The following is a 20,632-nucleotide window of genomic DNA, read 5'->3' as shown; positions in this document are numbered from 1 at the left end:
ATGTTTATTTATTATGTTTATTTAATATATTTATTTAATATATTTATTTAATGTTTATTTATATTTATTATGTTTATTTATATTTTATTTAATATATTTATTTTATTATATTTATTTAATATATTTATTTAATATATTTATTTATTATGTTTATTTAATATATGTTTATTTAATATATTTATTTAATATGTTTGTTTATTATGTTTATTTTAATATATTTATTTAATATATTTATTTAATATATTTTATTATTGTTTTATTTTATTTAATATATTTGTTTAATATATTTATTTAATATATTTATTTAATATATTTATTTAATATATTTATTTAATATATTTATTTAATATATTTATTTAATATATTTATTTAATATATTTATTTAATATATTTATTTAATAAAGTACGATCGGATAGCATGCATTACAGACATATACTGTGATAGTGTGATTTACCACAGGAGCACATACGTACATGTCTGTTCTTGACCATATTCTGTGCGTAGCAAGACACCCATCAGATTTGCGCGGCAGTTTAATAACTTACAGATGAGTACAGATTATTGCTTAAATGATACTATAACTTTGTTGGTTCGCTACGTACTTCATTAATACTCGTACATAACAATTATACACCAGCGAAGTAATCGCCGAATACATGTCATAATAATAATAATAATTCATTATCCCCATGACACTGTGTTGTACCGCGTACATTATCAGTACTGCAGCTTCCAAGCGCGTTGTTACAGCAATTGACCACCCCTGTACGAGATGTTGCTGCTTGCACAGTACTGCTGAGTGCAGACCAATCCGTACGAGTTGTGCGTTCAAATCGGGATACATGTACTGGCGAGCATAGACATTGGTTGGTACATCTCCCCGTACGAGCGAGCACTGATACTGGCGTAACCGCCACTCACTTCCTCTTCCGCATCTATAATCCTGCTACATACCCCGCTCACCAGACAGACAAATGATCCCGGGCCAAACTGGTTAAGACAGAGTCAACCGTCAGGGAAAAGGAGCGTAGAATTGAATCTTTAAACTTCTTACAGTTACGGTACCAAAGCCTTTAGCATACTAAACGCAGTAAACTAACAGTGGTGCATGGAAACCTCGTCTTCCGCGCCTAATAACGTGTAGTCAAATATCGTCCATATTGTGACCAGTGTTAAACTGTTACCGCGAAACATCAGGGTCATATCTTTCCGTCTTTTTTTGTTGAAGAATGAAAAGCGACAACAAGTCATCGCTCGTCAACTCGTATGTAGCCACATGGCCTAGCAAACGTGCCCGCTAAATTTATTTCACTGCGGAAAAATCTCAATAGAAAACTTTATTTTATCATTCCTAAGTTTTTTTTCCAAAGCGTGTTTTAGTGTAAGTCGGAACCGTTTATAACAATTAATAATACCAACATCAGGCAATTTTTTTTGCGTTCACGAGTGGTGATCCTTTCCCACCCACCGTGCACCACGGTATCATGCGGGCACGCTGCGTCTGAGCAGTCAGTCAGTTGCAGTGGGAGCATGCGCAACACACACTACCATCCAGCTGAATCATGCAGCGGACTGTGAATGGCGGATACTGCGCGCCGCACTACACCAAGTTGCAAAACACGGGATGAAGTATGCACAGCAGTGTATGAGCCGCAACAGTGTTTTTCCCGGCGTCATTTCCAGCCGGCGTACGTACAGTGGCACACACACTCCGCCAGCATCCAACGCTACAAGAAAACGGCATGGCACTTGATCACTAGATCACTTCCATGCTCTCCTCTCTCTCTGCTCTCTTCCTCTCTCTCCTCTCTTTCTTTACTCTCGTGTCTCGCTTGCCCACACTGCTACACACACAAACACGAGCGCATATATCGGCAAACTCTCCGACCTAATACATAATTTTCCTTCGGAGAAAATTACACAACCTATCCTCATCTCGCGCGCGCGGCTGTGTGCAATATCTCTCCCCGCAATAACCCATATATCCTTTGCGTGTCGTCGTCGTGCGCTGGAGGAACCGTGTATGTGTCGGTGTTTTATCGCCACTTTCCGCGGCGCGTTCACTGATCATCATGATTACCGATCAACGCTGATCACCACTGTGTCCTGCTAATCTCCCACATCCGCCATGGAAGCGGGTATTGTAATACGCGGATAAATAATTATACCATAACCGGGCTTGTGTTGAAAATTGGTGGATTTGCTATTTGCGGCGCGCACCGCCTGAATGCGTGGCTGTGTGCCTAAAACGGAGGGATATGAATAATTCATTAGGCGCGCTGATCGCTCATTACTCCATTAGTCCGTGCACCGCCATTAGGACACTGCGCTGGGCCACGTGACCAGGTAAAGCACAGTGTGCGCGTATAGTGCAAAAGGTGCCTTTGACATCGGGGATTAATAGAGTGTCCATTGTACGGCGTCAAACGCCGGAGTGTTGCGGTAAAAATAGCAGGGATGTGTCAACATGATATCCTGCTGCTTAACGATCACCTAATATCCTGTGCATACATTGGCGTAGATTGAGTGTATTATTGGCAGGTAGAAAAGTGTGCGTTATATACATTCAGAATGCTGTGTGTGTTGTGTGTATTACGCGGCCCGGGAAACGTTGATCACGCCAGCCGCTATCCGGGAATTTGACTGCTTGTTCTCCTGTCAAACTTCATTTCACAATCACTTTGTAATCGATATGGATACTTGATGTCTTACGTAACGCGTGCTGCGCCGGCGTGCTGGCTGTGCTGTTTAACGCGGGCCCGAGCCGCGCGCGCGCAACGCGCCGGCTCTCTATGGGAAAAAGTGCAACACATTTCTTTTGATTAACCAGCTTAGCACTGACAGGGCATTTGATTTATTTCCACCCGACTACCGAAAAAAAAACTACAGCGCCGATATCGCCAATTACTTTGCACTGCGTCTGTATTCCTTTCCAATGGCAAAATCGTAAGGTGTCAAGAATACACATCACCGATAAAACATTACACAGCAGCGGATATTTTAATAAATTATCGGGTATCGATTTGCGGGTGTCCCTCTTCCCGGGGACGAATTGCTGGAATTGTCTTATAGATCCATCTCGTAGATTAGCCGCATATCTGTATACATTTTCCCCGGCGTGTCGGTTATGATGATGGCGTGTAGACGCAGACCCCAGCTGTGTTGCGGAGACTGGAGACACACTGTGGTCCCCGCAGTATCTGAAGGTTACCATCAGACTGCGCGGCGCGCGCACGACTGCCACTGTTGCCATTGCCCGGCGTTTGACCTTCGTTCGAAGGACACTCCGTAGCTGAGGTGTATTATGTGTATACATGTATACAGACAAACCGCCGCCGCCACACGTTTAACCCAGACGCTTTGCGCCACTCTCTCACACCGATACATCATAATGTCCGGCTTTTCAAATGTCAAGGAACTTTGTCATTTTCTTGTATCGTTTCTATGCGAGCGCCGCCGTTACGTAAGCGCCATAACAATATCTACTATGTAGGACCAAAACCGTGAAAATTTGCCAGTTAAAAAATATAATAAAATAGCAGACAGTGGGCGAAGCGCTTTTTTGCGCGATATGCGTGAACATCTAACATTTTTTAGTCCAACATTGTGTTGTGGGTATGTATGCTGATCACGGCGCAGTCGGGCAACGCAGCGCCCGGGAATCTCAGTAAAGCTCCCCGTTTAATCCTAATCAGATCTCTCTGTGCCTGCCCCTGGTGGCGGGGACGTGGGGGCGGATAGTTTCGGACAACACGGCCGGGAAAAATTAATTCCACGGGTGTCAGTCAACACACTGCTTATCATCTTGCGGGTATACGGCCACACCATGCCACGGCCCGGCTCGTTTCTGCGCGCACCGGATCGCGATGCTTGTCGCTGTGTCAGGAGGGATAGATGTGTGTGTGGGCCTGCGCGGTCTTCTCTGTTTCTCTCTCTCGTTTTTCTCTCTCGTGCAATCGCGTCGTCTTATCGCCAGCACTTATACTAAACAGATTCCACATTTGCCGGAATAAATGCTCCCATCGAACCCCGGTCAAAACTGGATGTTCCCGCAGTTTTGTCTTAATGAAGTCGATCTGGTATACAGTGGGCAGTAACAGCTACGTATATCACGTGTTTATACCAAAAAAATTTTAGCAAATTCGTTGCAGCGAATGCACAAAAGTGTGATATATTTAAAACCTGTATTTTCGCTATAAGGTTTCGTGGAATTAACAGGAGTTCTCTTTGTAAAAAAAGCTGTGTGTACGTTGTACCTGTGTAAAAAAGAGGTTAACGTTCTTTTGAAAAATTTAGTGATGGTTTTGTCAAAGATACGCTACATTACAGCCGCACCCGCAGTGCCGAAGTTGATATAGTATTATAGACGCAGTGTGCTACAAGTTTTTGGGATAATTACATTAACGATGCCAGATGAGATCGGCGGCGGGCCCGCAGCGCTGTACATGCGGATTTTTTCCCCTCCATCGACGACTGACTGCAGCCAACAGCAGCAGCAGCAGCGTGCCGCCCTGCAGCCGCAGCGATTTTTCTGGCAAGTGATTTTCAGCGGATTGACTTGTCGATAATATTGGACACGGTTGGGCAGGATTGTGGCCCAAGCCTGTGCGCGGAATAGGAAAAGCACTGCTTGTAAGGTATCTGGCATTCCAAGACATTGTTCTATCATGTCAGTCGTACAACTGACCAAAAACTGAATGGTCAAGCCGGCGTCCACTTTGGTCGCTCGATGAAAGCGGTTTTTTTAGTGTTTTCCTAAAAAAAAACGGTCTTTGTAGAACTAAAAAAACCAGTCGGCCAGTGGTTAAAAAAATACAATAACAAAAATCAAAAAACATTGTGCAGTGGATGCACAGTCGCCAAAGGGTTCGAACAGAGAGGCGCTTGTTGGCGCAGAGGCCTTAAAACGAGTATTTACAGATACTGTTTTGTACGCTTTTTTTATGAGCGCTAAAACGAGTTGCCTGCTTATCTAGTCCTATATTGTACGCTTCCTTATGAACGCAGAATTACTTTGTTGCGCTTTAAGCATCAATATGAGGCGGAAACGGAATATTGTCCTGAACAGTGCATAGTATACGGATCACTATACGCATTCCCAGTGCGTTCAGTCAGGAATCCTTGGCAGGATTTTCTGTGGGTATATAATATGGACACACGGCGCCCCCGGGCATATCCCGCGATATATATTCCCGCGTCCGCTTAATTGCCGCGCTGCTCGCTCGCGTACCCTGCACCATGGACGCGCCTTAAACGCGGGCGCGCTGCACATTATGGAGCGGGCGTTAAAAGTTCTCCACAATTGAATTTTGCTGGGGGAAAACGCCAACGCTCACTGCTCAGTCCGAGAGAGAGAAATGGAATGAGGGAGAAAAAGTGGTGTGTAACCAAGCATACGCGGACTGCACGGTTTACGGGCTACGGCAGAAAATGCGCCGGTTGAGCCAGCCGGAAGTCGGCTGGATTATGTGCTGGGGCTCATGAAACCCGCGTTTATGACGCTGGAAATGGCCGTGCGAAGAAACGACGACCAGAAACCAATGGAGCTGTTTTTTTGTTCGCTGTAAACAGCTTCATGCTGCTGATATAATATTATGCGATCTTCGCACAGCTTTTATTACGCCGTTTTTTATAAAAGTATACGTGTTTTTTCAGCAGGGTTTAGCGAGGTTTTCTCCACAAATACAGGATGCTATACGGCCGGAAAAAACATATTGCAATTTTTGCATAAAAAGCAGCGCTGCATTTTACGCTGTCCATAACAGCACAGTGCAACGCGCGCGCTTCCCGGGGCATTCCCAGGAGATTGTGACAGGAGATTATGCACCAGCAACTCGACATTCATTTCCGGTTGTTCGTCCTCTTTCCTGGGCCGCAGCGCGCGCCTCGGTATATCTATACTATAGATGCCGGAGCGCAGCCGCACAGCGCAATGAAATTAGTTTACAAGACCGCCGAGAACAACTCCACCACATGTTCTTTTCCAGCCAACACACCAGAGGAAAAAACACTCGGTACACGTACACCACAACGCAATCAGGCCGTGGCTATATTCGGACATAATTCCCCGAAATATTCCCCTTGTGCAAATTGCCCGCGCCGGAAGTGGTGGAGTGCCACGGTGCGGTACAAGGGAAGAAGATCGTACATGCCTATATGTTTATCCCTATAAATATATACACATGAATCATGATTGACGGTTTTATTGCCGGCCGGGCCAGTATATCGCTGCGACCGCAGTCTATATACGCTTGAATGGCCGTTAATTACAGTATCTGATCGCACTTTAACGGGGCCCCCCTCCCCTCACGCGGTGGCTACAGTCGCTGTATGGATGTGTGTGTGCTGCACATGACGGGCTTTTGATATGGGCCCGTGATGATGATGACGAGCCTGCGCGTTGCGGGCTGGAATGATGATGATGATGGGCCAGCTAGAGTGCACTTGATAGGAAATTCATTGTCAAAACAGCAAATTTGCATGCACACTCTGTGTGTGTGTAGACTGTATCGTGTGTATGTGTGGGTAGACGGGAATCAGTCCAGATTGATTTAATGCCGCAACTGGCGCTGAATTGCGCCCCATTCACCAGCTGTACCAGTGTGTATACACACACGATAGATTAGTATCCGCTGTTGTCGTTGTGTCGATGCCGGGTATACGAAACAGGAAGAACACACCCGATGGTGGAGAGGCAGCGGAGGGAACGGTGGTTTTTTTGCTTGTACGGGGACATAGCATGCAGAGACCAAACAGAATTTTTTTCGCCGGCGTTGAGAACGATGCCGCGTGCTTTACTTTCGCATCGACTGGCAGCGCTGATTAAATATTTTCATCCGCTCTTGTCGACTACCAGTATAAACGTTGTTTTCACTATTCACCACTAATTTCGAAAATACTAAAATCCCGATACACGAAATGCCCCAATTTTCCTGATCAAAAAATTGTTTCGAAACAGAGATGTCTTTTAAATTGTTTCTACGTATTACAAAGAAATTTGGCGGGCCGGTTTTGGCATGTGTTTTCTGCAATCAGAACTTCGAGATCGTCGCGTTCCTCGTTCGCATAATCAAAAATAAAACTTTCATATGATACTCGACTTAAAGCAGAATCTAAAATCTTTTGACAAGTTTGCAGTGATGTAGACAGGAACAATGATCCTCCTGTCTAGAAAAGCGGCGCCAGTTCTAAGCGGTCGACACGTAGGCGATACAGACGTAATTGGCAGTTGACATTTTCACGATGCAATAAAATACTCATGCACCAAACTAAATATCTACTGCTTCACACTGTAAATCCACCAATTACACCAGTGTGTCTTGCAGATTGGGTACTACGCAGTCCGGGATCTCCCTGTTTATCCTGCAACCCACAGCGTCGTACCGTTCCTCAGCCCAGCCCATCCTGGCGGGCATCGCACTGCGCCCGGCGTGGCTGTCAATGCCGGCACCTGGCCGGATGATTGCCGGCGTCGTGCTCCTGCCTGTCGTCTGAGAGCGCGTGGTGCTGCACCGCCCCCGCCCGCGGAATCGGCTGCACAAGAACCATGTCCGATGGCCTGCAGGCGCGCCCCCAGTCCGCCGCCGCCGCCGTCAACGCCACCGAAGATATCGGCATCAGTGATCTGCTCTTCCTGGAGCCGCTAACCGAGCAGTCCTTCATCGACAATCTCCGTCGCCGCTTCCATGCTGATAAGATTTATGTAAGTTAGACCATTCATGCCACGCCTTACGCGTAATGCAGTCAGGCGCAGCAGCCCGTGCTCGCCCAACCGCGGCCGAGCACGTGCTCGTATAATGGCTGCTCCCAAAAATAATCCCGGTAATCATATTTTCGCTTTTGGGCACAGTGTAGAGGAATCTTTTCGGGCTGCTTTTTAGTCGATACTATGTGAGGGCTTTTTAGTCGATACTGTTTGAGCATCCCAACTTTGTTGAGCGTTACGCATTTTTTGAAAAGAAGTGAGCCGGTACATAGTAGCAAATTCGCGTACATGCAGGGAAGCTTCGTTTTCGCGCGCATCTAAATACTTTTTTGCCTCGATTTTTGATTCAGTAGCCAAATGATTTGTAGACAACCATTTGTAGACAACCATTTGTAGACAACCATTGGCGTGAAAACCATTTTTGTGGGCAACATTTTTGTTGCCGAGTTAGAGTTCACCGATGGTCGTTAGTATACCGGATCAAAATTTTGTTTGTAGCGGTTTTTTGTAGGATTTAAAATAAATCTTAAAGATTTTAACAACCCTGAAATACGTAAAAAAATAGTCGGAGCCTTGTTGCTTGTTATAAAAAGAGATTTGTTGCCTTGCCTTTGTATTCGATACTTTCTGTGCGTATGCCGGTATGCGCAATGACCAGATTACTGGGCTTTTCCATAGAAAAGAAAAGGATTAACCGCTTTTCATTCACATCCCAAAAAAAGTCACTTTCCACACTTCGCTAATCGTGCACGCATGAGAAACCCGGGGAATAATACCCGGCCCGACAAAAGCAGCGCCATAAACGGCCCGGAAAGCCGTGGCGCGAACCATTACCAAACCGCGCATCAGTCTCTCGCTTGGTCGTTCGCGGTGACAGTGTGTGTGTATGCGGCCATCACCGCGTAACTAAGAGCGTTAATGGTCAGCACGCCGTTAATGACACCATTGCCGCCTTTCCGTCCCCCTCGGCGACCATTCAGCGCGCGCTGGTTTCTCCCAACCGCGGGCGTAGGTTCCTTCGTACAGTATATGACAAATCTATTCCGGAACACGCGGACGGAAGTATAGCATGCTGGGCCGCTCCTAATGGACGCCACGTGTGTGCACTAGAAATTGAAGAATTAGCGTGTCTGCGCTGTCTCTCTCTCCCGCTCTCTTCCTCTCTCGTGTCTTTCACTCAGAGTCTCTCACACACATGCACTGCCATTTTTAGCCAATGTCAGCGCAAGGCTATATATGTGCCAGCTGTCGTGGAATCGGCGAAATGTATGAATGTACATGTGAGAGAGTGCGCCGCTCCCTAAAAACCACCCAGGGTTCCTCACGTGAGCCAGCCACATCTTGTGAATGAACCGCTGAGATATTTCGCGGTACTCTGGCGACCAGCCAAACGTGTGTGTGCTGTCGTTTTCTTAATGACCTTTTTTGGCCAACCGGCAAGCGGGTTGTGATTGACAGGTCGTTGGTTGGCGCACGAGAGAGAGAGAAAGTACCAGGCATCAAAGATCTCTGTGTGTTTGCACACCATGCCCCGCAATATTTGGCAGCGGGAGTGAGAGTGTGTGTCACGTGAGGCAATGGAACGAGAGAGCAAGGAGAAACATTGACAGGGACGGGATTATTTCCGGTAGAGTGCCGGCCGCCGTTCGGGTTTGTTCGGGCAGAAAATTGGCCGAGGAGAAATCTGCGCCTGATTGAACGAATTAATATACACTTATACAGCCCGGTTATTGGGCAAACGGCCGCGGCAAAACCTTAGAGATGCCCATTAACGGGCAAATGTTTAGCGAGAGAAATTTCCAGGGTTTTCGTGCTGCGATAAAGCGTACAGTTGCCAACGTCATTTTCTGTCCACAGCGCAGCAATTTTTGCTGGCTTCTCAGAGAACTTTTTTCTCCGAAAGACATTTTTTCTTGGGCACAGTTAGCCTGATAGTTCGATCGTCATTCCTAAATTTTTTTATTACTGCTGTAATTTGTCGTCAGCGTAGGCAGCGTGTTTTTCGTCAGAACACGACAAGCGCTAACACAATTTCGCCGGGTGCTTTTAGCTATGTAAATATTCCGTGTTGTCAGAAATAAATACACTGCACATGTGTGTGGCTTTATGTAACAAGTTTTCCCTTCCACGTTCCCCGTTAATAACACGCACATGAAATGTCGGTGGTTGGCAAGTGGCAGAAAATATCCCACGAAATGACCTTGCGTGTTTTGCCCGCACGCCACCAACACAGGATAATTCTCCACGGCAGCGTTTTGCACGTCACTCTGTGCACATCCACGAAAAAGCCGGGATTGCAGGGAGTATGCAGCGGACAAGTGGCGAAGGGGGAGAGTTAATCAAATTTTGTATTTGTAGAGAAAATATTATTCTTTGGCATTTGAACGATTCCTTATTGATCTCCCCCTTTTGCTGTCTCGTTCCTGCTGCCGGTTCTCGGGCGTCTCTCTCTCTCTCGCTTCCTCTCTCGCTCCGGCTTTTTCTGTCGCGTCTGCATGGATAAATAATGTTGGGGGGGTTACCAGAGCTCTTCAGAAACTGTACACACAAACGCACACTATCCATGTCCACACCCGGCATAAAGCGCGGATCGAAGACTGATCGCTTTTGGCCGTTTATGCCCGGAAAATTGTCCGTCTTCAAAACCCTCTGAATTTTTAATTTATTATGTAGAAACTGAACGAATTTTTTTTGTGGGAAATTCTTCGATATAAAGCTCAAGATTTTTTATGAAAATTAATTACGCCCGTGGTGAGCGGGCGTGGGATGATAAATGGTCGCGATCAGCGCCGCCAGAAATCCGTGAAGAATATTCACGGTCGACGCCGGATATGATTGCCCCAGCTTTTCCGGCGGCGGCGGAATGTTGGCCCAATAATGTGTCAGCTGTAATTAACTATCCGGCTGCGATTTAGTTTCTCCGTGTTGGTAATGACGGTGCGGCCTTTACAAGCCGGCAACGATGAGTAATTGTCCTATCAACAGCCAAATAGACATTTATAATCGCTTGCAAAATTACGTACTTTTAAAAACAAAAAATGACGGTACTTATAAAAAATTGCAAATGAAAATGCTCAACGCAAGATGATAAACGTTATTGAGCTATTGTCAGCCATGACGCAGTCATGGCGGGATTTATTTGGGAAATGGATCGTTTGTATTTACACTCCGGGTTTGGTTTGCAGACGTCGATGGGCAACCTGATTCTGTCGCTTAATCCGTACCGGCCCTTGAACCTCTATGATGAACAGACGCTCAGGCTGTACCGGCATCAGCGCATCACCGATCTGCCACCGCACATGTATGCCATTATTATCATCGATTATCCAATTTAACTGGACTTCGATGTTAAACAAAGTTTACTGGATTTGGTTTGTAGTTTTGGGGTGGCCGGTGCGGCATACCGCGAGCTCACTCTGCATGGCCTTAATCAAGCGGTACTCCTTACCGGAGAAAGCGGCTCGGGAAAGACAGGTAAAGGATCTTGTAGAAAAAACTTTTACTACTTGTTGAATTTGGCAGTTTCAGTTTTGAATAATTTCTATAATTTTAAATACTTTTTTGCAAAATTTTTCGCGGACCGGCTTACTACCTTTACTTTCGTGCTCTCCGTGTATCAAAAACAATCTTTTAATTTACGTACAATTCAAACGTCATATCAACATGATTCCGTAATCGCTTGTTTGAAATGACGAAAATCGGTGTTTTAATAAAACAGATTTTTATTCATTCAGTTATAATGCTTGTGTTTCTTAGCTAAAACGGTACGTTATCTACAGAAAACACGAAGCTCATCATCCATACGGTGGCGTCGCTGGCATCCAATACGAAGGAGGCGGAGAAGGTCACTAATCGCTTGCTGCAGTTCAACCAAGTACTCGAAGGTAATTACAGTGCGGTCAACTAGCGCCACTTAACCGGGGCTCGACAAAGGCCAATCTGTTGTTTACAGCGTTCGGGAATGCCAAGACGGAGAAGAACGACAACGCTTCGAGATTTGTAAGTTGCAATCTGACGTCAATGCGAAAGTGTGCTTTCATGACAATTATAAACACTGCGCGATGTTCTCCTGTTTAGGGAAAATACATCGATATTGCCTTTGATTCTCATGGTGATACGTTAGGAGCCAATTTAACTGCTTGTACGTACCAAAAAAATGCGATTTTATGTGAACATTATAAGCGTTAAATTTGCTGTTTATCTGCATTGCAGATCAATTGGATAAGGTAAGCGTCGTAGATTCGTGGAGCTGTATATCGGAGATTTACTGAGAGATTTGTATGGTGTCGCTTGCAGTCGCGCGTAATCTTCCAGAATCCGCGTGAGCGGAATTTCCATGTCTTCTACCAAATCCTTGCCGGTGCAGATGTACATTTACTCAGTCAGTCTCCGCTTATTCGCTCTTTCCACTGTATTCCTCGTTGCACTGTTAACCGTTATTTGTTTCTTTTTCGCTCTACAGAAGCTTTAAAACTACAACGAAACGTTGAGAAATACAGTATTCTCCGCTTCAGCGGGGTATATAAACTTGAGGGCCTTGATGAGAAGAGAGAATTTGTGATTACAAAGGTAACAGCTCGCTACACTATACATGATCCAGCCAATCAGAAGCGTTCGGTACGGTAACAGCATGCGTTGTGCTTGAACAGGAAGCCTTGGAGATCCTCGGATTCTCAGCTGCCGAATGCCAGTGTGTCTTTCAGATTGTTGCCGCGGTATTAAAACTAGGCAACATCCAGTTCCTGCCCAAGACCAATGTCGATGGGACGGAATCTGCCACAATGCTCAATGAACACGGTAAAATAGTGCTTTGAGCAGTCGCAAATGCAATACAGCGTTTACAAGGTCTCCATTGTACTGCTACTTAAATCCGAAAGTCACAAGTCTGAAAAAAGTTTACTGTTTTCACATTTTTTCTATTATACGTATAATCGCGTGCGAGTCACAGTGTTGCCTTGTGCTTGACACTAACAAGTGACGTATATCGCTTTGTCGGTGGGACTAAATTACTTATGTAAAACGCTTGTAATCTTCAATAGAACGCTGTTTCTCACATGTTTGATTACCGGGCTTGACCTTTATAGAAGCGGGAGATGTCGCCGAATTACTGGAGTGTCCTGATGTCAAATCACTTGTACGTGTGCTGAACAAGGGATCCATTCAGTTGCGCGACGAACAGATGGAGATGACACTCAGCGCACAAGAGGTACGGATTCACCATCAACATTTCTGTTTTTTGCGGTGTACGGTACATACAATATTTGGTATTCTAAAAAACCGCTGCTCCGTGCAGGCCAGCGCACTGCGGGATCAGTTGTGTAAAGCCCTCTACAACCGCCTGGTAACGTGGATCATCTCCAAAATCAACAGTGGCCTTTCATACCTTAGCTCAAGCAGTCGCTCGCTCTACGGCGTACTGGATATGTACGGATTCGAGAATCTGGAAGTACGTTGGCACGCGCTGTTGTATTCGTATATGGTTGCTGATTGGTGGGTTGCCGGTGTGTTTGCAGCACAATGGATTCGAGCAGTTCCTCATCAACTACGCATCCGAGAAGCTGCACTGTTTCGTTATGGATCTGGTACTGAAATACGAACAAGAGGAATACATTCGGGAGGGGTTGCCCTGGAATAATGTGCCCTATACAACGAATAGCGAAGTTTGTGATATCATAGAAAAGGTACGTGGAAAAGGTAGTAAAGAAAAAGTTTGTGATATCATAGAAATAAAGGTTGTTCGAAAATCGCAGCGGTTGAATTATTGTTAATTTTGTCTGATACACGTAGTTTCTCAAATAAAGCTCAAACATGTATCCAAAGCTCACCGTAAATAAAGCCGGCTTATTGAGAGGCGTTTTAAATCTTCCTAATAACCGTTAAACCGCCTTTTTAACTGGTTAGCTTGATCATTCAAGCAACTGCAACGTAAAACTAAAAACAATCTTCTAACACATTTTGCGCAAATAAAAGCTTCTGTTTCTGAAACCAGCGCTGGCATTGTATGCGAGTTTAATGTGCTCTTGCACAGTATTTGCTGATTTTATTAAAGCTGTAGGCTGTGGAGTGACTTTACATGAATGCTTTGATCTTTCACTGGGGTGACGATTATCTAATAGCATCGGTGATAATTAGGGCCATCACAGCCTGTTAGCCATCCTGGACGAAGTGTGTCTGCGCGAGGACTCCGTCAGTGATGAGCACCTCCTGCACAAGTTCACCCGTCATCAGGGCGCCGAGTCGGTCTTTCAGCCGCCCCAGGAGCGCGCCGGCAACAACGTTCCCATGGACCAATTCAAGATTCGCCATTTTGCCGGCACCGTCACCTACCATTCGCGGGGTTTTGCGGAGAAGAACCTGGATATCCTGCCGCGCAGTGTCGCCGAGGTTATGCACTCGTGCCGGATGCCGTTGGTTAAGGAGCTCTTTCCCGACGGTAATGCTGGATCAAAGATAAATCTAGCAACGCTGTAAACAATTGGTTTGTCTTATAGGAAATCCAGCGCGGACCATTGCCAAGCGGCCACTGACTATGGCGGCCAGCCTACGCGTACAGTTATCCTAAAGGTTTGCGTTGAAAAGCTTTTGCCTAGAAGAAACTGTGTTGCAGGCTTCCTTGTCGGCATTGCTCAGTGGACTGTCCGGGAGGAGTTTCACGCTCATCAAATGTATTAAACCCAACGACAGTAAACGACCGGGGTTTTTCGATGAAGAACGCGTCAAACACCAAGTTCGCTACATGAGGTACCATTATTGCCTGTTTCCTGCAGTCTAGAACAGCAAAATTTTTAAAAAAACACGTTCAGCTGAGAAGTGCAGAGTTGTAACCGATTTCTGAGTACAGTTATACAAGCTGCAATATATAAGTATAAAATTAAAAATAGAAGTCATTTTATAAAATTAAAAAAATTCCGAACCTTTTTCGATTGGAATTATCGACCATACATACAATTGCGCGGGTATGCCTGTAGATTGGTGGATCAAGTGCAGGTGCGGCGTGCCGGCTACGCCTACCGTGATACCTTCGAGAATTTCATGCGCCACTACAAGATGCTGACGTCGTTAACATGGCCACTGTATCCCGGTGATGCCAAGGATGGTGTGCGGCTGATTCTCTTAACGCTGGCCATGAACAAGATGGAATACATTATCGGCAGGACCAAAGTGTACATCAAATTTTATGAAACGGTTAGTGAAATTTGGATAGTTACATTCTGTTTCACTGGGAAACAATTCGACGGCTTACCGGATGGATGTTTTTGTGGGCAGATAAACCGGTTGGATGATCTCAGGCGCGCGGCCTTACAGGATGTGGCAGTATTGATACAAAAGTCTTTCCGTGGGTATCGCACACGGAAACATCTCAAGCTCATGGCCATTAACTCAGCACCCAGTTCCAGTCAAAGCTCAAAGGACAGCGGCCGCCGCGGGGAGAGACTGTCCAAACTATTGCTCCGGTCGCTCTGCAATGACGTGAGCATCTGTACATTTTGCATTCGTATGAGTTGGTGTTTGTATTGCATTGCATTATGATGTTTGTATTGCATTTTCCGAGGGCACACAGAAAAGTAATCTTAATTCGTTTGCCATAATGTCCGGCTGAACCATGCTTACCCTACAAAAAAAAATCTAAAGACTACGATAGTGCACTAGTCTACTGCGAGCGCTAAATTAAAACAGCGCAAAAAATCTGAGCTGTCAATGACTTTGCACAATTGGTGCCAATATGTTCAGTTAAGTAATGTTATGGGCTTTGTTAATTTTAATGAGTAATGACTATTTTCTTTCGTCCCGCAGTCAGTAATTTCTATATCTGTAGGATTATAATACTGACGGCTTTATTTAAGTCTGAAAATACAATATAATTGGGCATAATGACATTACAATAGTTGCAAAACGTAACCACTAACCACATTTAGCGGTCCGTAGGCTATTTTTCGGCGGACAAATACTCGTGCAAACCCGTCCGTATAATTTTTTATCGTTTTGTTGTTTTCTGGTAATCATTTTTTTAAATTGTTTAATAATGGTGTTTCGTCTCCCTGCGGTTTGTTGGTAAATTTTTTTTGCTTATCCAGTTCATTTATGCGCAGATTAACCTAAACCGTGCTGATATGTACCGTCGCTTTAGGAAAATGCAAGAAGTGGCTGCGAAGAACAGATAAAGGACATTTTCGATTAGCGCTAAATACCGACATCCCAAAATGCGCTTCGGTTGACGCAACGTAAAACTAATAATTATAATAAGCGCGTGTTATAACGGCAGCCGACAAGCCAACAATCAACAGTTTATCGAAGCTAAATTATTAATATATGCGCTTACGTAATACCAAAGCTGAAATACTGCACCTCAAATATAATTATCAAAATATGGTACAAATATGCATAACTGTAGTAGTGTGGACACTTGTTCTCGACAACCTATCAGTCGTAATTAAAAGTGTTATATCTACGAGTGTCTTCTTTTTTTGGCTCAGCAACACTCGTCGGTGTCTTCCTCCATGGACTCCTCCCAGTCGGTCCCGTACACGCCCATCTGCAACAACATCAGCCAGTACCCCTCGGCCATGCCCTTCACCATCACCCCCACCACCATCGCCACCTCCGCCATCCACACCGCCACCATCGGCACCTCCACCTCGGCTGGCCCGAGTGCCGTGTCGGTGGCCACCTCGCCGCATCCTCCGCCCCCCACCGCGGCCGCCATCCTCTCCGCCGTCGTGGCCGCCACCACCGCCGCCCCAGCCCCCTTCACCCCGGTGGCCTTCGTCAATCCCACGCCACCACCGCCCGTGCCGCCCAAGCCCAAGATCACCCCGTCGATGAGCATTAATAGCATTCCACGGAGTAAACCACCCCCGCCCATGAGGCGGACCGCCACCATCGGCAACTGCGTTGACCGTCGGCTGGATCCCAACGAGGCCGCCCGCCGCATCACGGAGTGCTGCCGAAATTATCATGTAAGCACGCTGTATACAGCAACACTGGTTGGATGTTTTTTAAACATTATTTAATGTAATTTCATTTGTTTTGCTTTTAATTACCAGATTTTTGAAGTTTATTATTCAGAAATTATAGAAATAAGAGTCATCGATATTCGATATATCTAGTTATGGTTTGACTAAAAAAACGAGGTTTAGAAAGAAAAAAGTGACCACGGTGGGAGTTGAACCCACAATCTCCTGATTCGTAGTCAGGCGCCTTAACCATTGGGCCACGCGGCCTATCTTGCTGTACATTCGTGTTGTGTTTACCGTTTGGTGTGCGATGCGCTGGCTTGAATGTGTAGTTTATCAGCATATCAATCGACAATCTGGACAGCTCCATTTAACCGCGTAAATCGCATTTCCATACAGTAATATTATTATGTAACTTGAATTAAATAATGGGTCAGCCTGGATGGCATAAAATTTAAGCACAATGTTTGTACTTTTCATCACTAAGTAATGATTTTTGCGTTACAACTGTATATGCCTTGGATTCGATAGTTCGAATCTGTACGGTAGGGAGCGTTTTTCTCTTAAATGATATACAATCAACTTAAGACAATGGAAATCTTCTAAATTAATGTTAACAAGGTTTTCAACAGAAGTCGGATATTTTCATGAAAATTTAGTGGGGTTTGGGCACCGTAGTTTAGTAACAATAATAACATCTGCTATGATGTTTATTGTGAAGGCTGATGAAATCTTTCGTTATCCTTGCACGATTAGTTGATTAGTGACTGGTGGATTACCATTATACGTACACGATCAGCAGTTTAATTTAAAGAATTAATGCTGAGCTGGGATATGGGCAACGTTTGAAGCATTTATCCGTTTTTCTGGTTTGTAGTACTTACAGCGCTGCAAAGTAAGTACTGCTATAATTATGAGCACATGTGGTACTAACCGAACGTAGTGTAGAGGCATGCTTCACAAGGACACTATCCATGTACATGTACACGCACACCAGTGTCAGGAATCAACTGCTGTAAATTAACTTACGACCAGTTAGTTATTACTTTTTTTTTAATCCATCAGCGTATAAACGAGTGGTAATTGTTCTTTACAGCTCTATATTATGAACTTTGGGAAGTTTATTTCAAAGTGCTCATAAAAAAACAGTTAGTAAATGTCTAAACGTACATGCGTGTTATTAGCGTGTACATATGCATACCCGATAGCAACTATCAATTATCACAACAGAGCAGGTTTACATTTTGGAGCTGTTCTCCTCTTTGCAAAATGGCTTTTGCAAATATTGCTTTGTACTCTGTAGCTTATATAAAATACAGAATACTTTGTAGCTTATAAAAATTAGGAAATGCAGCTATAAGTCAGCTTGCAGAGCGCCATAATAATTAAAACCCGGGAAATATCATCGTAAAATGTTTATAAACTATCTTAAAACCGTGGCAATATATTGAAAAAATCACGAAGTTGCTACGTATAAATGCATGTCATTTGCAGCGCTACAAATTCCTGCTCTTCCTGCTCCGACATCTGCCATCCATGTCGCCCGTGGATCAGCGCTGGCCGCCCAGTCCGTCCTTTCTTATGATGACCAATCTGATACTCAGGGATACTTTCCATCGATGGCGGGTAATCATCATTTACTTAATCTTTTTCAGTAAAAGTTTTCAACTTCTATCTAAATTCAACTTTACATTCAGATACATAATTTACAAAGCACAAAATAACCAGTATAAATCGTCCGCATAATACGAGCATGTACTCTGTAGAGCAAAAGCCGCGCGGTGGAAACAGTCTTTTATTTCGATTATTAATAAATTGTATAGTAGCGTATTTTTTTCGTATTATTAACGTAGTGTCGGAAGTATCGTCTGCGCTTCGATCAGACATCCATCAGTCGGATGCGGGAGAAAGTGGCTGCCAGTTCCATCTTCCTGGGCAAAAAGATCACCTATCCGAAAACGTAAGTGTCAACCGGTAACCTTTCCCAAGATAGCCGATGTAGCGGATTGTCTGATATCGTTAATAAGTTGCTGCAATTTACAGGGTTCCGCATCCCTTTCGCGGTGACTATGTGCGTTTGCGGCAGAATGTCAAATGGCGGAAATTAGCGGCGGATACCAACGATCAATACGTGGTCTTTGCGGATATTATGCCCAAGATCAACCGGACAACCGGACGTGTGAGTCAAATGGCTAACATAAACACGAACTACCGGAAATTATCCAGCTAATAAATTCTGAGTCGAAGGCGCATAAATTGCATAATCAAATTCCAAAGAAAATGCGTAGAATTTATTTAACCGTCGGGGCATTCGGAGAGTGATTCAGTAAATAAATACAAACTAAAACATATAGAATTTATTTTGTAACCGAGCTAACGGAAGTTACCCAGTTAATAAATTCCAAATAAAGTTCATATAATTTTAATTTGCAGTCGTGTTATCCGGAAATTATCTGGCAAATAAATTGCGAATAAAATGTGTACAGTTTATGTTCTCGTACAACCGAACTATTATTTAGTAATGAATTCTAAATACAACCCTTTATTAATTTGTGCAGCCGAGCTATGTGCTCTCCGTGATATCCACCAAAGCCTTCCTGGTCATCGACCAGCGGACTATGATCGTCAAATATCGCATCCAGGCCGGCGATATTGCCCGGATATCCGTCAGTCCCTATGCGGATGATATAGTGGTCATCCACTTGAAACCGGTACCGGCTTCGTTGGATTTAAAGAACCAGTAGATTAAATACAGATAGAATTTGCATAATAAGGCCAAATATTTTCAGGGAGAACTGTTTAAGCGCAAAGGGGATTTCATGTTCCAGTGCGCCCATGTGATTGAAATGGTGACCAAATTGTGCCTGGTTGTGCAGAATATCACGCAGAAACCGCCGGAAATTATGATAGCGCCCGAGTACGTACCACGTATTCTAATAAATCATGCTCAAATAATTCATAAAATAACATTAAGTTATTTTAATATCGTAATAATAGTACAAAAGAATTATATTCACAATTGTTACAATAATATTGTTAATTTAAAAAACAAATCATAATATTCATTATTCCCATAAATATTAATAATAATATGGGAATGATGAATTATTAACATGCACATAATTATGTGCATGTTAATATTCTATACTAATATTATTTCGGAAAATAAGGACAAAACTTAATGTGTTATCTAATAAATTATCTTTAGCATGTTACAAGTGCATATTGTGAAAATAAATGCTGTAATTAAATATTTATTAAACGGTAGGGAGAATCAGTCCCAAAAAGTGCTAGTAGGTAGTCCTGAATTTTTTTAGTTTATTTATTGGTTTTGAAGCAGTTTTCCCAAACCGATTGGAAATAAAGTACTACATTGCTGAAATTCGGATTATTTTAATTAATGTGTATTAATGCAGGCATCTTTTTTCGTATTAAAGCTGGCTATCGGTGAATAAAAAACAATGCTTTTATTTAGGTTTCCTGTGTACTTCGGCAGCAGTATGCTGTTAGTGCATTTTGACGCCAATGCCTCACAGGGCACACCCGACATGACGCCGGACGTCACCCCGCCGGGCTCGGTGAAAGTCGCCCGGAAGAACAACCGCATGGAGATCTCTCTCAGTCTGGACAAGAGCGGCTAAAGAAAGGCAATACATATCGGCGGCGTCTTGACCGAAAACATGCAGGCAGTTGGCGGTCGATAGTCCGGGCAACACTAAACAATAATGCTGATTCGCACACGTTCATATTTTCGTACCGGTTTGTTTAGGCTTTCGAGAAATCCACAGGCTTCCCTAAGGTTGCCATTTCTGGCGCGGATAACGGCCGCATTTAATGTATTGTCGTTTTCCAGCCGTATTTATGACGGTTAGCAGAGAGATTATTGAAGTTATTTGGAGCTAAAATAATTATTGTTGTTTTTCTTTATTTGTACGGTTTTTTGACTAATAAAGAGATTTATCGCGAATATTA

The 20,632-nt window shown here is 44.1% G+C and overlaps 1 protein-coding gene and 1 non-coding gene across 3 annotated transcripts; one reads left to right on the top strand and one right to left on the bottom strand.

The window, feature by feature from the left end:
* The first annotated feature begins 1,766 nt into the window (after positions 1-1,766).
* On the top strand, positions 1,767-20,620 carry LOC129590628 (unconventional myosin-Ia-like). 2 transcript variants are annotated; one of them, XM_055485950.1, is made up of 26 exons: positions 1,767-2,347; positions 7,327-7,703; positions 10,892-11,007; positions 11,086-11,180; positions 11,486-11,590; positions 11,659-11,705; positions 11,784-11,847; positions 11,919-11,932; positions 12,003-12,087; positions 12,169-12,275; positions 12,356-12,503; positions 12,791-12,912; positions 13,000-13,152; positions 13,220-13,387; positions 13,839-14,139; positions 14,198-14,253; positions 14,314-14,447; positions 14,675-14,891; positions 14,973-15,176; positions 16,181-16,663; positions 18,155-18,286; positions 18,514-18,620; positions 18,704-18,839; positions 19,219-19,371; positions 19,450-19,577; positions 20,136-20,620. In XM_055485950.1, the coding sequence occupies exons 2-26, from the start codon at positions 7,548-7,550 to the stop codon at positions 20,299-20,301; spliced, it is 3,597 nt and encodes a 1,198-aa protein (XP_055341925.1). In that variant the 5' UTR covers positions 1,767-2,347; positions 7,327-7,547; the 3' UTR covers positions 20,302-20,620. The 2 variants fall into 2 exon arrangements, with proteins under 2 accessions (XP_055341925.1, XP_055341926.1); XM_055485951.1 differs by lacking the exons at positions 1,767-2,347; positions 7,327-7,703 and adding an exon at positions 10,630-10,672.
* Trnar-acg (transfer RNA arginine (anticodon ACG)) lies at positions 16,855-16,927 on the bottom strand. Its single transcript has one exon. It is a non-coding gene; the product is annotated as a tRNA-Arg (tRNA).
* Positions 20,621-20,632: the final 12 nt, after the last annotated feature.

Source organism: Paramacrobiotus metropolitanus, unplaced genomic scaffold (assembly GCF_019649055.1).
Source record: "Paramacrobiotus metropolitanus isolate TYO unplaced genomic scaffold, Prichtersi_v1.0 Parri_scaffold0000041, whole genome shotgun sequence".
In the NCBI taxonomy this organism is placed as follows: domain Eukaryota; kingdom Metazoa; phylum Tardigrada; class Eutardigrada; order Parachela; family Macrobiotidae; genus Paramacrobiotus; species Paramacrobiotus metropolitanus.
This window is presented reverse-complemented; position numbering and strand designations above follow the sequence as displayed.